This window comes from Epinephelus moara, chromosome 18 (assembly GCF_006386435.1).
Source record: "Epinephelus moara isolate mb chromosome 18, YSFRI_EMoa_1.0, whole genome shotgun sequence".
NCBI classification, from domain to species: domain Eukaryota; kingdom Metazoa; phylum Chordata; class Actinopteri; order Perciformes; family Serranidae; genus Epinephelus; species Epinephelus moara.
The window spans coordinates 35,591,332-35,606,096 of record NC_065523.1 but is presented as its reverse complement, the minus strand read 5'-3'; the positions used below and the strand labels follow the sequence as shown (position 1 = coordinate 35,606,096).

At 43.8% G+C, this 14,765-nt stretch overlaps 2 protein-coding genes across 2 annotated transcripts in view; both read right to left on the bottom strand.

Moving 5' to 3' along the window:
* LOC126405480 (cysteine protease atg4da-like) overlaps positions 1-6,305 on the bottom strand; it is an 11,150-nt gene extending 4,845 nt beyond the window's left edge. Inside the window, exons 1-6 of the mRNA XM_050069234.1 lie at positions 6,165-6,305; positions 2,029-2,267; positions 1,828-1,911; positions 1,567-1,740; positions 1,132-1,435; positions 978-1,042 (exon numbers count right to left, since the gene is read on the bottom strand). Coding sequence (XP_049925191.1) covers positions 978-1,042; positions 1,132-1,435; positions 1,567-1,740; positions 1,828-1,911; positions 2,029-2,221 — 820 coding nt within the window. The 5' untranslated portion in view covers positions 2,222-2,267; positions 6,165-6,305. The remainder of the gene's footprint in view (positions 1-977; positions 1,043-1,131; positions 1,436-1,566; positions 1,741-1,827; positions 1,912-2,028; positions 2,268-6,164) is intronic.
* Positions 6,306-7,781: 1,476 nt separating this feature from the next.
* LOC126405458 (microtubule-associated serine/threonine-protein kinase 1-like) overlaps positions 7,782-14,765 on the bottom strand; it is a 71,696-nt gene continuing 64,712 nt past the window's right edge. Inside the window, exon 27 of the mRNA XM_050069199.1 lies at positions 7,782-13,848. Within this exon, the coding sequence (XP_049925156.1) occupies positions 12,251-13,848 (1,598 nt within the window). The 3' untranslated portion in view covers positions 7,782-12,250. The remainder of the gene's footprint in view (positions 13,849-14,765) is intronic.

The window sequence follows — 14,765 nt, the reverse complement described above, 5'->3', positions numbered from 1 at the left end:
TAGCCCCTTTAGCTCTCGCAGTGCTCTCCACCTTGGAAATGCAAGGCCAATGTTAATCCCAGTTCTGTCCCTTTCTTTATCCGACAACTTCTTCGCCAACAACTGTTGTTTCTTTAGAGGTAATGTCAGATCCTGGTCGTCTTTAGGTGAACGTTTCGTTCCGCTCTCCGCCATTTCGCTTCGAAAATACGCGCTGCCATTGCTCACTGGCTGTAGCCTTTTATAGGGAGGGAGGGAGGAGGCGGCGATTCACATGAACGTACATGAACGCGCAGCCGGACCGGCTTGTAAACAAGGGGCTGGAGATCAACACAGAGAGAGGCTGTGTGACGTCATGTTATACTCCAGATGAAATTACACCTCTAGGTGATATGGCTTTGTTCTGGGGCCCCTCTGCCTTTCCTAGGCCTACACAAAAAGCCTTAGGCAGAGAGAGCACACCTCCCTGCCCTTCCATGCGCCTACACGGAAAGCCTTAGGCAGGGAGAGCAGCAGCAAAGACCCCCCGGGGACAGAACAGAGCAGCATCAATGACAAACAGAAATGACGATGATAAGTCAGACACAACATAAAAAGGAGGAGCTGGGGTGGAGGCAGGTTGCAGAGCAGCTTGCAGAGGAAGCAGCAACAGTAGGCAGGCCAGAGCAGTTTAAACAGGGCGCCCTGAATGAGATTCAACAATTGGTTGCATAGAAAGGAATCATGTGATCTATCAGCTGACTCCATCAGCTGATTGGCCTGTTTGAGATCAGCTGATGTAGCTGGGATGTGAGCTGAGCTTGACATCGTGTCCTGTCTGAACTAACGCTATGCTCGATTTCATGGCAGCTATATTGCTTGTCTTTTATATGACTGTGGCATATAACAGAGTTGTTTATCTATGAGACTGAAACAGCTCAGAGAGCAGAACATAAGGAGCTTAAAGAGCTGGTCTTCTCATCACTGCAGTAGAAACACTGATGAAAGAAAAGACTCACCGGTGCAATCCTGTGCAACATACACCACTAGATTAGGAAGGTCCACTGACGCTGCCACGGCTTTCCTGAAATGAAATTTACTGCAGGATGTTACGTCTTCTTGATAAAAGCTGGTGAGGATAATCAGACGGGGTGTCATGACTTCAGGTCTCACCGGAGGATATGAGCCGCAATGGAAGGTCCGTACCAGTCCCCGGCCTTCTTCCCTGAGCTTTTGCCCAACTCCACCAGCTGGTGGATCCCAAACGGAGCTCCGGGACGGTCTGCAAACCACGATACCACCCTCCTGTGTGTGGCCTCCATGGGTCTGTCCAGGAGGGAACCCAGGCTCAGTTTTCGACTCCTCTTAACGGGGCCCTCCTTCACATCCTGTCCATGCTCTGCACTGTCTGTGGAGCAACTCACCAGCAGGTCCATGTCGTCTTTGACCGCACGCTGGCTCACAGACCAGGTCCAACCTCAAAGTGATGTAAAGATAAAGGAACAGTCAGCAGATAAATCATGATGGAGGAAAAAGTGTCAACAGATAAACAGTGTCTGATTTTCTGTGACATTACTCAGCTGTTGAACTCGACTCGTGTGTTGTTACCTGGTGGCATCAGGTGCAGGAGCAGGCCTCGTGCCAGCAGCATCTGCCCCGTCCGTAAAATACAACCCCAGCCGCTGTCGGTGGTCAGAGAGCCGCCTGCCAGAGTAGGGAAACCCCGTCTGTACGTCAACCACAGGAGTGACGCGAAGGAACGACGGAAACGCTCTCTGTCCCCTGAAACAGCGACACAGCTTCAAATAAAGTTTCCCTTTACTTTAGATCATGTGAAAGAGACAGTTTCAGGAGGTGCGAGCGCCTCACCGTGATCCTTGAGCTCGTAGTTTTGTCCAAACATGACGACAGGAGAGCTCTTCTTGAATTTGGATTTCTGCTTCAACGACCAGCCTGAAACATTAAAGTAGAAGAGAAACAGTTTCATCTCACAGACCAGAAGAGACCTGACAGATCTGTTTTCACAGTAACAAAATAAAACAGTCACTACGTCAGAGCGGTAAAACACACCATATTTGACGCTGTTCCATGCTGAGATCAACCTGGACTTGAACTGTCCCCTGTCCTCTGTCTCCGGGTCGTCCCTCCTGACTTCCAAGCCCTGGGGCACAACAGAGTCAGAGGAGAGGAGGAGCCAGTCGTCCATCAGGTCATCTGCAGGAGACTGACCCTCACGGCGAGATGAGGAGCGGTTAGGATTCATGACGGTGACCAAGACCAGAGGAACTGCTCCTTATCTCCATAGCAGCCTACGGAGACACAGAAGGAACATTACACAACATTATTACATGTGACAGGAGCAGGGGTGGATTATGAGTCTACGGGCTCCTGGGCACAGATATGCAAAAGGCTCCACCACGTCTCCAACACAGGAACAAGACACACAGACTTTGTGGTGTTTTTTTTGCATCTCTTTGTAGTTGTTATGCATCTTTTTGTGGTTGTCTGTCTCTTTCTGGTAGATCTGTGTGTAGTAATCATCACTATCGGCTGATATTTGCCCGTTGACTGCAATCGGCCCATCAGCAAATAAGACAACATCCACTGAGGACAATAGAAAGTGTATTTGGGACAAACAGAGAGGAGAGCTAGTTAACATTAGCTGTTAGCTGTTAGCAGCTGGTGGCTGAACCAACTTCTGACAGAGGTTGCATCGAGCTACTATGATGCGTTCAAGCTCTTTTCAGTAAATTAAACATTTGGCAAAGGTAAATTATAATGTTATGATATATTTAAATATGCCGCCGTTCATCACACCATGATCTCCAGCATGCACTGGGGCAGTTTGCAGACGAATGTCAAGTGGTCAGGATGAGAGTCAGCACCTCCAAATCCGAGGCCATGGTCCTCTGTCGGAAGTGGATTGCCCCCTCTGGATTGGGGGAGAGTTACTGCCTCAAGCGAAGGAGTTCAAGAATCTTGGGGTCTTGTTCACGAGTGAAGGTAGAATGGAGCGTGAGATGGATCGGTGGTTTGGTGCGGCTTCTGCAGTGATACAGGCGCTGCGCCGGACTGTCAGGGAGCTGAGCCAGAAGGCAAAGCTTTCAATTTACTGGTCCATCTACGTCCCAACCCTCACCTATGGTCATGAGCTCTGGGTTGTGACCGAAAGAATGAGATCGCAGATACAAGCGACTGAAACAAGTTTCGTCTGTGGGGTGTCTGGGCTCAGCCTTAGAGATAGGGGGAGGAGCTCAGACATCCAGAGGGAGCTCGGAGTAGAGCCGCTGCTCCTTCGCGTTGAAAGGGGTCAGTTGAGGTGGTTCAGGCGTCTGATCAGGATCCTCCTGGGCACCTCCTGTTAGAGGTGTTCAGGGCACATCCCCCTGGTAGGAGGCCCCACTGGAGGGATTACATATCTCATCTGGCCTGGGAACGCCTCGGGGTCCTCCAGGAGGAGCTGGAAAGCGTTGCTGAGGAGAGGGACGTCTGAGGTGCTTTGCTTCGGATAAGCCGTTGAAAATGGATGGATATGTTTAAATGTAATTTTTGGCTATAAACTTGAACAAATCAGCTGTTTGAAGGAGAAATTTGTTGATGTTTTCACAGAAATATAAAATACATATTAGAGGGGGAATTATTTTGTATTATATATAATAAAAAGTCTTTTGAGGAAGTTTTTTAAAAATATCTTCATATGAAAAAGGTTTGTTTAAAAGCTGTTTCGTAAATTTGTACGGTTACATTTGTGTTCATTCAAAGATGTGTAATGAAGGACTGAATGACCTTAAAAAAGTTAAGTTATTCATTTAGTTTTTTCTTTTTTAAAGTTATTTTTATGGCTTTCATTAGCTAGGACAGGTTGAGTGTAAAGGAGGGAGAAGAGGGGACGACATGCAGTGAAGGGCTGCAGGTCAGAGTTCAGTGATCCCTCCACAGACACAAGACTCTGAAGGCTGATGCAGCCATGTGCAGATATTTATATTATTTTTGTCTTCAAACAGACAAAACTGCCCCTGGATCTGATGGTAATTGTAACCACAGCAGAGTCAATAATACTCCATGACTGTAAGTGAAGAAAAACCATGTGACTGCGTCCTGTGACTCCAGGAATGTCAGATATGTTCATTTAGCTGCTGGTGCTCCATGTTCAACCACATCTAGCTGCTGCCTCTAAGACATCACATGGTCGGGGAGATACAGGACGCTTGTGACATGCAGCAGAGGTTAAAAATATTGGACAGTTTCAGCTCGGGTTGAGCTGAATACTCTGTTTTTTTGTTGCTGTCACAGTTCAAACAGACGGAGAACCACTGGTTTCATCTTGAAAAATGCATTTAACTTCATAAGCATATCATTTTATCATTGAGCTCTCACATGACTTTTAACAGTGTCTCAGACCTTAATTAGCTTTCTAAGGCTCTGGCTTGTTCACAGTCATCATTAGGAAAAGCCAGTTGATGCAAATTTCAAAGCTTTGTAAATACTATGACTCCTGAAAGCTTGTCCCAACAATCAGCAGCCATGGGCTCCTCTAAACAGCTGCCTAGCACTCTGAAAACTAAAATAACTGATGAAGACTATAAGAAGACAGCAAAGTGTGTTCAGGGAACTGTTTCCTCAGTTCATCATGTCATTAAGAAATGGCAGTTAACAGGAACTGTGGAGGTCAAGCTGAGGTCTGGAGACCAAGAAAACTTTGTGAGAGAGCTGCTCGTAGGATTGTTAGAAAGACAAATCAGAAGTCCTGTTTGACTGCAAAAGACCTGCAGGAAGATTTATCAGACTCTGGAGTGGTGGTGCACTGTTCTACTGTGCTGCCACACCTGTACAGGTATGACCTTCATGGAAGAGTCACCAGAACAAGCCTGATGCTTTTTGGAAACAAGTCCTGTGGACTGATGAAGTTAAAATAGAACTTTTTGGATGCAATGAGCAAAAAACGGAAGGATGGATCATGCTTTGGACTTCTGTTGCAGCCAGTGGCATGAGGAACATTTCACAGGTAGAGGAAAGAATGGATTCAGTTAAATTCCAGCAAATTCTGGAAGCAAACATCACATCAGAAACTGAAGCTAAAGAGAGGATGGCTTCCACAACAGGACAATGATCCTAAACACGCCTCCAAATCCACAATGGACGACCTCAAAAGGAGCAAGCTGAAGGTTTTGCCATGGCCCTCACAGTCCCCCGACCTAAACATCATTAAACATCTGTGGATAGACCTCAAAGAGCAGTGCATGAAGACGGCCCAAGAATCTCACAGAGCTAGAAGAAAATCCTCCAAACAAGAACTGAAAGACTCTGAGCTGGATACAAAAAGTGTTTATGCAGGGTGCCCAAACTTTTGCTTCAGGCCCTTTTCCTTTTTGTGTTATTTTAGAAACTGTAAACGATTGAAATTAAAAAGTAATCTTGCTTGAAACACTGAAGAAATGTGTCATCTATCACTTCATAACTTTTGGAGATCAGTTGATCTTCTACTTACTTAATTACTCACAGTAGTTAAGTCAGTATTTTGACATTTTGCCCAGGGGTGCCCAAACCTTTGCATGACACTGTATATGTACATTACTGGACTATAATTACTGAAGCATTAACACTATAACACTTTGATGTTGTAGCTGGTAAAGGTGATGCAATATCAACTACTTTATATCCTGCTGGGAGGCTTAACCCATAATAATATATCTTAATTCATTAGTACATTTATATATTGTTTTAATAATCTAAATGTGCAAAGTAATTAAAGCCATCAGATACATTTTAGTGGAGTAAAAAGTTCAACAGTTGCCTTTAAAATGTGGTGGAGTAATGTTAGGAGTATGAAGTAGTATAAAATGGAAACACTCGAGTAAAGTACCTTTAAAAAAGTACAATATTTGAGTAAATATACTCAGTTATAGTTTGTCTAAGTGTTATGTGCAGTGTGTCACAACCAGTCTGACCCTGTTCACCCTCACTAACCCTCCAATACAAACATCAGTTAGTTTACAACGCAGTTACGTGACAGTGACGTCGTACAAAAACATAAACTGAACATTTGACAACCACAATTATAAGAAACTACAAATTAAATGTAACACGAGGTGTGAAAATGTTTTGGTGAAACTGTCACCGAACTATTTCTAACTTCACAGTCCGTCCGCTCGCAGCTAAACTCCGAGGATTTAATAACGTATTAAAACATGAAATGAATGTGTTACCTTCACTCGTTCATCGTCCTCTCGTCTTTAATTAAAAACACGTCATTAGGTGAACATGTCTGAAGCTGCTCAGCTGTTTTCCTTTGGTTTGTGTCAAATAATCTCCGCTCGCTGCTCAACGGACGGAGCAGCGGGACACTTCCTGTTTATACTGGTCACGTGTCTGCTGCGCTCTGATTGGTTAAGAGAGGACCAATCACAGTGAGGTCTCGTAATCCTCCAGGAAGTTCAGGTACTGTAGGAATTTAGTATTTAGTTTAGTATTTACACTTTCTGCTGCGTTATACTTTTATTCCGCCGCATTTTAGAGGTTAATATAGTCTTTACATTTACCTGACAGCTGTAGATACTCTGCAGATTAAGATTATTAATTGATAAATTATGAATTATTATTATAAATTCAAATACAACTTTATTTATTGATCTGCAACATTAAACACATTACTGCATCAAAAACAACACTACTGCTACAACTACTACTACTACTATTACATTGTTTTGCAAGTCACAAGTAAGTCTCAAGTCTTTGCACTCAAGTCCCAAGTTCATACCGAAGAGAACCAAGTCCTAAACTTTGAGTTTCGAGTCCTGAACAAGTCATAATGCACTTGTCACCAAATGTACCGCCATTTTAGCGACATATTTGTAATTTTACAAAAATCCTGATTTTTTTTTCAGATTTAAGTTTGTTAAAACAAGTTTGTTTGTTAAAAAGTTACATAGCTTATGTTAACTAGCACCAGCCTGTTAACTGTGTTAATATTAACCTGAAGCAGAGGCAAAAATATAGAAGGGTGGAGGGGCCCCTAGAGAGAGCGGGCCCTTGCAAATGATTTAGATTGCCACCTTGGAAACATACCTTTATTCAAGGATAAATCATTTTTTTAAAAAGACTATTGTTAATATAAATATGGTGCCATTTGCTATATATGTCCTCAAAAGTGCAAACCAGTCTGTGTCATGGTTTTTAATGTTGTTTTTTAATAGTCAGTGGGTATCTAAAATAAAATCATATGCTTTCTCTATATCAGCTTTAAAATCTATAAATAAACCATAAAACAGTAAATTTCAATGATTATTTTCTTACTTTCTTTGATATTTTTGTCAGATACGCAGTGATGACTGCTGGGTAATATGTACACTGATGTTGTCCAGTGTCGAGTCTCTGTTTGTGTCAAGACAATATGTACACAGTAGTGTCCACTGGGGCCCATGGTAACTTCCTTACACCACTGTCTGCTCTTTGTGCAACTTCAAATGTCAAACAAAGTTGGTGGTTACTAAATTTCTGCAGTTTTCAATCCGCACATTTTGCAAACTTAAATTACCACATGGTTGTTGTATGCAAACAAAATTATCTTTGGTATATTTTCCTCCTGGTTCTCTCCTGCAACTTGATTGGATGCTGTTAGTGGATCTGGGGAGCCAAGTGTCAACTTGCTGGGAATGAAAAGTGTTAATGATGATTCAATGAAGGGAAATTAATTGAATCACACTTTTTAAAACATGTTTTTTAATCTCTGAGTTTGAGGGAAGGTATCAAGTATTTTTAAGTCAAAAGGTTCAAGTCCAAGTGAAGTCACGAGTCACTGGTGTTAAAGTTCAATTCAAATTTCGAGTCTTTTTTGATTTAGTCGAGTCTAAAGTCAAATTTGTGACTCAAGTCTGACTCAAGTCCAAGTCATGTGACTCGAGACCACACCTCTGAGTAAAAGTTTTCCAAAAAAAGTAAAGTGGCAACATAATGGTGCTGATTCTGAACCAGTTTATACCCATCATGTTATTGTTTTATCTCAAACAACATAAAAGACACATTGAGGAGTTTCTCTGCATTTTATTACATCTCTGCTCTACAGGCTTTTTTGCATTGGTTTTCTCACAACAGTGGTTAATTAATATGAAGCGATGTAAAGGACAACAACAGTCAGAGAAAGTTGTCGCTGTAAAAAAAGAAAAGTCAAACACTTGGACAAAGATGGACATGACAGCAATAATCACAATGTCAGACACATGGGATGAGCCACACACGACAGGGGAGCCACGCAGATTTGGTCGGGTTCTTAGACTAAATGTAAAATGTATAAATCACTAACCTCAGTAGTAAAGCAGAAATTCACTGACTGATGACGTAAAAACGCTCGAATAAATAAATTAAAAAAGTTCAATAAATAGAACAAATAGAAAAATTATCAAATAAATATATAACACCAGTAAATAAAAATATTTGACACAAAATAAAGTGCAATTTTTTCACGTCACACACAAAAAACAAAGATCCAAAGGTTGGGTTAACGTCCGCTGACCTCTACAGCCTAATGGATTAAATAAAGACTTTAAACTCAGACTGTAAACTGACTGAAATGATGCATCAGAATAATGTTTGAAATGTACACCTCTTTCTTTGTGCCTCAGGACTTTTGGTGTGACCTGACATCGTCCACAAGGTGGCAGTCTGACACAAGTCTGAGCCTCCCAAAACTATCGACATCATTTCTTTGTAACACACAAACGCGACCTCACCAGCACATCTACTCCTGCCTTTGTGTAGAGTCTACTACTGTGTCACTGACAAGGGTGCTCCATTTATGAAACTGGGCACTGTTGGATTGCATAATTTTATACATTGAAGTGTAAACAAAAAAAATAAAATAAAAAGAAAAATCACATCATCTCTAAAGAAATAAAAAGACTGGCACTTTCCTTCACACGAAACATTACACAATATACATCTGCATAAATAGAAAAGAGTGAGTGAAGGAGCGTTTCTAGACGACTCTCCTATAAGTGCGACTTTCATTATGTTTCTTTACACACTCTGTCTCCTCACTGGACTCTGAACACACCACACAATTCACTTAAAGGAAGTCTTCACCTGCAAAATGACCATTTGATATCTGTGACTCACTGCCAGAGGCGTAGCTCCAAATTCGAGGCCCTAATCGCCTAATATTTAAGGTGCTTTCAGACCTAGAGTCGTCTCCTTTGGTCTGAATCAGGGACTGATGTTGTTCCAAAGTTGTATAATTGCCTAGAGTTGGTTCGTGTTCTCACGGCAGCATTTACAAGAGGACCAGATCAAATGCCTTGTGTGAGAAAGCTGCTCTTGATTGGTCAGAATTTCCATGTGGGAAAAATCCAGGAAGTAAAGCAAACGTTGAAGAAGAGTACACTTGCAAGATAAATGTGACACTTTCTAATGTCACAATGGAGGGACAACTACGCAGGTTGATTTTAGCGCTGCTCATCGGAACACGTTCTCACCACAAACGAACTGCACCAGAGTTTGTTTGTAACCAGACTGACCACCTCTTCAAGAAGGTCTCAGCCTGGTTGTTTTGGTGCACACATCCGAGCACCTGGAGAAAACCCACGCTGACACGGGGAGAACATGCAAACTCTGCACAGAAGGGCTCTCCCACCCTGGGTTCGAACCAGGAACCCTCTTGCTAACCATTACGCCACCTCGCTGCCCGATTTAATTTAGCTAATTTTAATTTAGTTATGGCTTGAATTACTTAAAAATGAAAAATTGCAGACAAAACCAACACTGCATGATAACCTTGAATTCCTGAAGAAAACTTTCTTTTTCTTGCATGAACTGAAGTGAACACAGATCCTGTTTAACAACAGCAAAACTAAATCAAACCATCTGTTTCTTTCATCGAACTCATGCAGTACAATCCGAGTCTCATTTATCCGGTGACATCCTCAGTGTTTCCCAAACACGTGCAACACGTGCAAACCTTACTATTTAAAACATGTCAGTTCAGTCTCATACATGTGTTTGAACTCTGCTTAAGCTCATAGGCAGAGGTTTTCTTCACAAATTCAAGGTAGCACAAGGAGAGTAACTGATCAACACATGGTGATTCTGCAGGTGAAGTTTTCACTTAACAGCCTTAACTATACAATTGCACATTTCACTACGATCAGTGGAGACGACATTTAAAACAAAATGTGTTTGCTCGGCTTATTGCAACGCTTTCCTCCGTCTTCTCTTCCTGCCTGGAGCACAATGTAAACTCAGTAACTGGGGACACCAAAAACAAACAGACAAAAGAAAAGTGGCATTATTAGCACATTGCATAGTGTCCCTGTGCATGTTCGTCTAATCTACCTCTTTCTATTCCACTCAGATTCAGCCCTTTAACAGATCTGAAGCACGTCAGCTGATTCACCGAATTCCATCAGTGCAAGTATTTTGGTCTTTTGGCAGCCCGGTCACCAGAAGGAAATGTTGGCACTGTATGTTTCTGCAAACTACCAATATATTTATAGGTTTCATATGTATATCAACATGAATTGGTGGATGGCGTGACACCTCGGTGATGTGCCTGCCAAGCTGCAGACCACTCCACAAGACCAACAAACAACAAGTTTTAGCAAGTCAATACTGTGTTTCCAGCGGTGTATTAGGCTCCAAACTGTGTTTTGTAGCTACTGTCAGTGTGAGTTCATCAGCTTTGCAGTCACCAAATGTTTGTGTGTTTTGTAGCAACTTGTCAATGTCTTTCATTTAGCTTTTTAGGGTCCAAACAAGGGTGTTTAGTAGGGACCTACATCTGTGTTTCAATTGGCTTTTCAGGCTCTAAACATGAGTGTTTTGTAGCTACCTATCAGTCTGTCTCCATCAGCTTTTAGGCTCCAAACGAGGGTGTTTTGTAGCGACCTGTTACTGTGTTTCAATTGGCTTTTTAGGCTCTATAAGGAGATGTTTGGTAGCAACCTCTCGCTATGTTTCCATTGGTTCTTTAAGCTCCAAATGTTTGAGTGTTTGGTAGCAACCTCTTGCTGTGTTTCCATTGGCTTTTAGGCTGCAAACGTAAATGTGGGTGCTTGTAGCGACCTGTCAGTGTGTTTCAATCCGTTTTTTTGGCGCCAAACATGGGTGTTTTGTAGCAACCTGTCAGTATGTTTCAGTCAGGTTTTTTGGCACCAAACATGGGTGTTTTGTAGTGACCTGTTGCTGTGTTTCAATTGGCTTTTAAGGCTCCAAATGTTGGTGTTTTGTAGCGACCGGTCAGTTTGTTTCCTTTGGCTTTTTAGGCAAGAAATACAAGGGTGTTTTGAAATTACCTGTCAGTGTGTTTCCATTAGCTTTTTAAGCTCCAAACGTATAAGGCTTTAAACGTGGATGTTTTGTAGCTAACTGTCGGTGTGTTCCCATCAGCTTTTAACACTCCAAACGAGGGTGTTTTGTAGCAACCTGTCGCTGTGTTTTATTTGGCTTTTTAGGCTTTAAACTTATTGGGCTCCAAACAGGGGTGTTTTGTAACAACGTGTCGGTGTGTTTCCTGCAGGGATTGTGGCATGACAAGGTGTTTTTTAACAAGACATCACATGTGCAGCTGGGATTGTGCCACCAAAGCTATTTTTAGCCATTATCTAAACATAATCAAGTGGTTTTTGTGCCTAAACCTGAACAAACATTAGCCAAAACGTTGAAACGAAAGTTCCACTACATAAAAACGTAAAAATGTAAGGAATCTATGACTTGCAGAAACGTACAGTGCCAGCATTTATTCTGTCGACTGGGCTCTTGGTCCAGTTTTCAGTATGTTTGTATTCTTGAAGACTTTTTACGAGCCTGAACTCTTTTAGTAACCAAAACACAGGAAGTACAATTTGAAGTGAACTGAACGATGGCACTGGAGCTGATCTGAAATGCAAGTAATGCCCATTGATAACAGAAACCTGCTTGTTTACACACAGTTTGCCTGTTGAAAAGTTGTTCACAGTGTTCACCACCTTAAGGTCTGCTTTATATTTCTCATCTTTTTAAATATTCTTTCATTTTCCATGTACAGTGTTGGACATGCATTAAGACATATGCATTTTTTTCTCCTATATACAACACATTGAACATACAGTACATACACGGGCCTACATTATGATACCATGTGTGCACATATTCCAACATGGTGGATGTTCACATCTCGCGTGTCTACATGTCACGTTGTCATCTATTTGGTGTTATTTCTTCAGGCATTTACGTCTCCCCTCCGTTCACAGTCATGTTAATTCATGATATGTCAGTGTGATGCTACAGTAAAAGGCATTACATGGGAGAGTCTGACTCGTTCTCATCACGAGTGATGCTTGGAGCTGCGACTGTTCCCTTTATCAGAGTGGACTGTGCCAGCCGCTGCAGTCGGAGTGCCCCGTCGGCCGCCACCGGACGAAGCCTCTGGTTTTCCTGCTGTGTTTCCTCGCCTCTCCTCACCTGACTTGGAGGTGTCTTTACCCTTGGCGGCCTCTTGTGACCCCACCTTCATTGGCCCGAGCACTGTTTTGGCCACGCTCGTGAGCTGGGTGACGAAGCTGGCTTTATCCCCCGGAGACATCGGGCGAGACTTGCTCGAGCAGGGCGAGGCTGCGTTAGAGGAGGGCGACATGGGGTTCTCTTCCAGGACCTCCAGGTGTGCCCTCTCTTCCTTGGCCCCGCGGTAACTGTGCGATACTTTCTCGATTTTGGATCTGGCAGCAGCGGGCGCATGAGCTGCAGCGTGGGATTGAGCCTGGGTGGGAACCGGGGGCGCCGGTCCTTTGACCTTGGTCGTCTCAGTTGCTTTATCGACGCCTCCTTTCTCTGCGGTCTCTGCGCCTTTACGTGGCTTTGACTCTGCAGATACTTTCTGTATGCTTCCTTTCTCTGTCGCTGCAGTGCCTTTCACCTTCTCCTCAATCTTCTCCTGAGCTTTAGTTGCAGGAGCGCTGTCTGTCTGTGCACCCTGCTGCTTACCGTCTTGTTGTTGCGGGCTCTTTGATGAGATTTTCTCACTGAGTTTACTCTTGGAGACAGTCGCCTCAGAAGCTGAAGTACTTACTTTCTGAGGTTTGTCCCCTGGGCTGGGCTTGGCCTCTGTACTGGATGAAACCAGAGCTGGACTCACGTTATTCTTCAGAACCTCAGCAGAGGATAAAGCCTTATCAACAACATCGCTCTTGGACTCAGCTTTAGTAACGAGGCTCTGGGTTTGCGACCCGCTGAGCTCAGACGCTATGGTCTGGGTATCCTTCTCTCTTGATGTGAGCAGAGTGTCGCGGCTCAGTGGTGACTCCTGCCTCCCCAGCTTCCGTACTGGCTTCAAACCTCCAATCTCCCCTCCCATGGGGGGAGAGGGGGAGGAGGATGATGAAGGAGATGGGGGAGCAGGTCCGTTCTCTCCTTCCATCTCCAGCAGACTTTGCAGACTGTGCTCACAGTGGAAGGACTCTCTCCTGTAGTCCCCGTGCGACACCTCCAGGCTATGCTTGCGTAACGACACCCCGCCTGTCAGAGGAGAGGGTGACGATGATGATGAAGACGAGGAAGGCAGCATCGGAGCCCCTAGCTTTTCTGCCGACTGCACCCGCTGCAGCAGGGGGGACCTGGGCGGCTCTGCACTTTTGGGACGAGGGCGGGCGACAGGAGGCGAGGAGTGCAGCTTGGCGGGAAACATCTGTGTGGTGTTGGAGCTTCCGACTGTGTGGCCGGAGAGAGGCGGGGGAGAGGAGGTGGTGGGGGAGGGGGTGTGAGCCAGGGGAGACAGAGGGATGTTGCCGGCAGATTTGCAGCGTGCAGAGCGGTACTGGCGGTGGAGTTTGGGGGACAGGCCATGCAGGGAGCTGGGCCTCATGTGGTGAGAGGCTGCGGGGGAGTTGGGAGTGCTGGATGCTGGAGAGCTGCTCTGGGAGGAGGTGCCTGAGGAGAGGAGAGGATTTAGACATTACAATCACATTATGTCAACACTGTATTTCTGTTCTATCAAGAATTAAAACTTTCATGGTAAAATCTGCTGTTTTAATCTCTTTGTTATACTTTTTAAATATTTATACTCTCCTAGAAACCAAGTAATGAGCTCTTGCATGGCCGGACTTATCTCCACAGTGCTGTGTCAGGGCTGGAGAAAGGTGGCGTTGGTGTTTTGTAGCGACCTTTTGGTGGGCTTCCATCAGCTTTTTAGGCTCCAAACTAGCTTGTTTTGTAGCGGTCTGTCACTGTGTTTCAGTTGGCTTTAAGGCTTCAAAAGTATTAGGCTGCAAACATGGGTGTTTTGTAGCAACCTGTTGGTGTGTTTCCATAGACTTTTTAGGCACCAGATGTTGGTGTTTGGTTGCAACTCATCTGTGTGTTTGCATTAGCTTTTTAGGTTCCTAGTATGGGTGTTTTGTAGCTACAGGTTGGTGTGTTTCCTTCTGTTTTGTAGGCTCCATATAAGAGTATTTTGTAGCAACCCGTCACTGCATTTCACTTGGCTTTTTAGGCTGCAAAGTGGAGGTTTTGTAGCAACCTGTCAGTGTATTTCTATCGGCTCCTTAGTTGCCAAACTTTAGTATTTTGTAGCCACCTGTTGGTGTGTTTCCATCGGCTTTTTAGGCTCCAAACTAGCTTGTTTTGTAGCGACCTGTCACTGCGTTTCAGTTGGCTTTTAGGCTCCAAACATATTAGGATCTAAATGTGGGTGTTTTGTAGCAACCTCTCAGTGTGTTTCCACAGGCTTTTATTGGCGCCAAATGTTTACATGTTTACAGCCACATGTATGTGCTAGCAGTCTTCTTCGTCCTCACTGTTTTTGTTGGTGTGTTGCTACATTTGTTGGCCCATTGCTGCCACCAAAT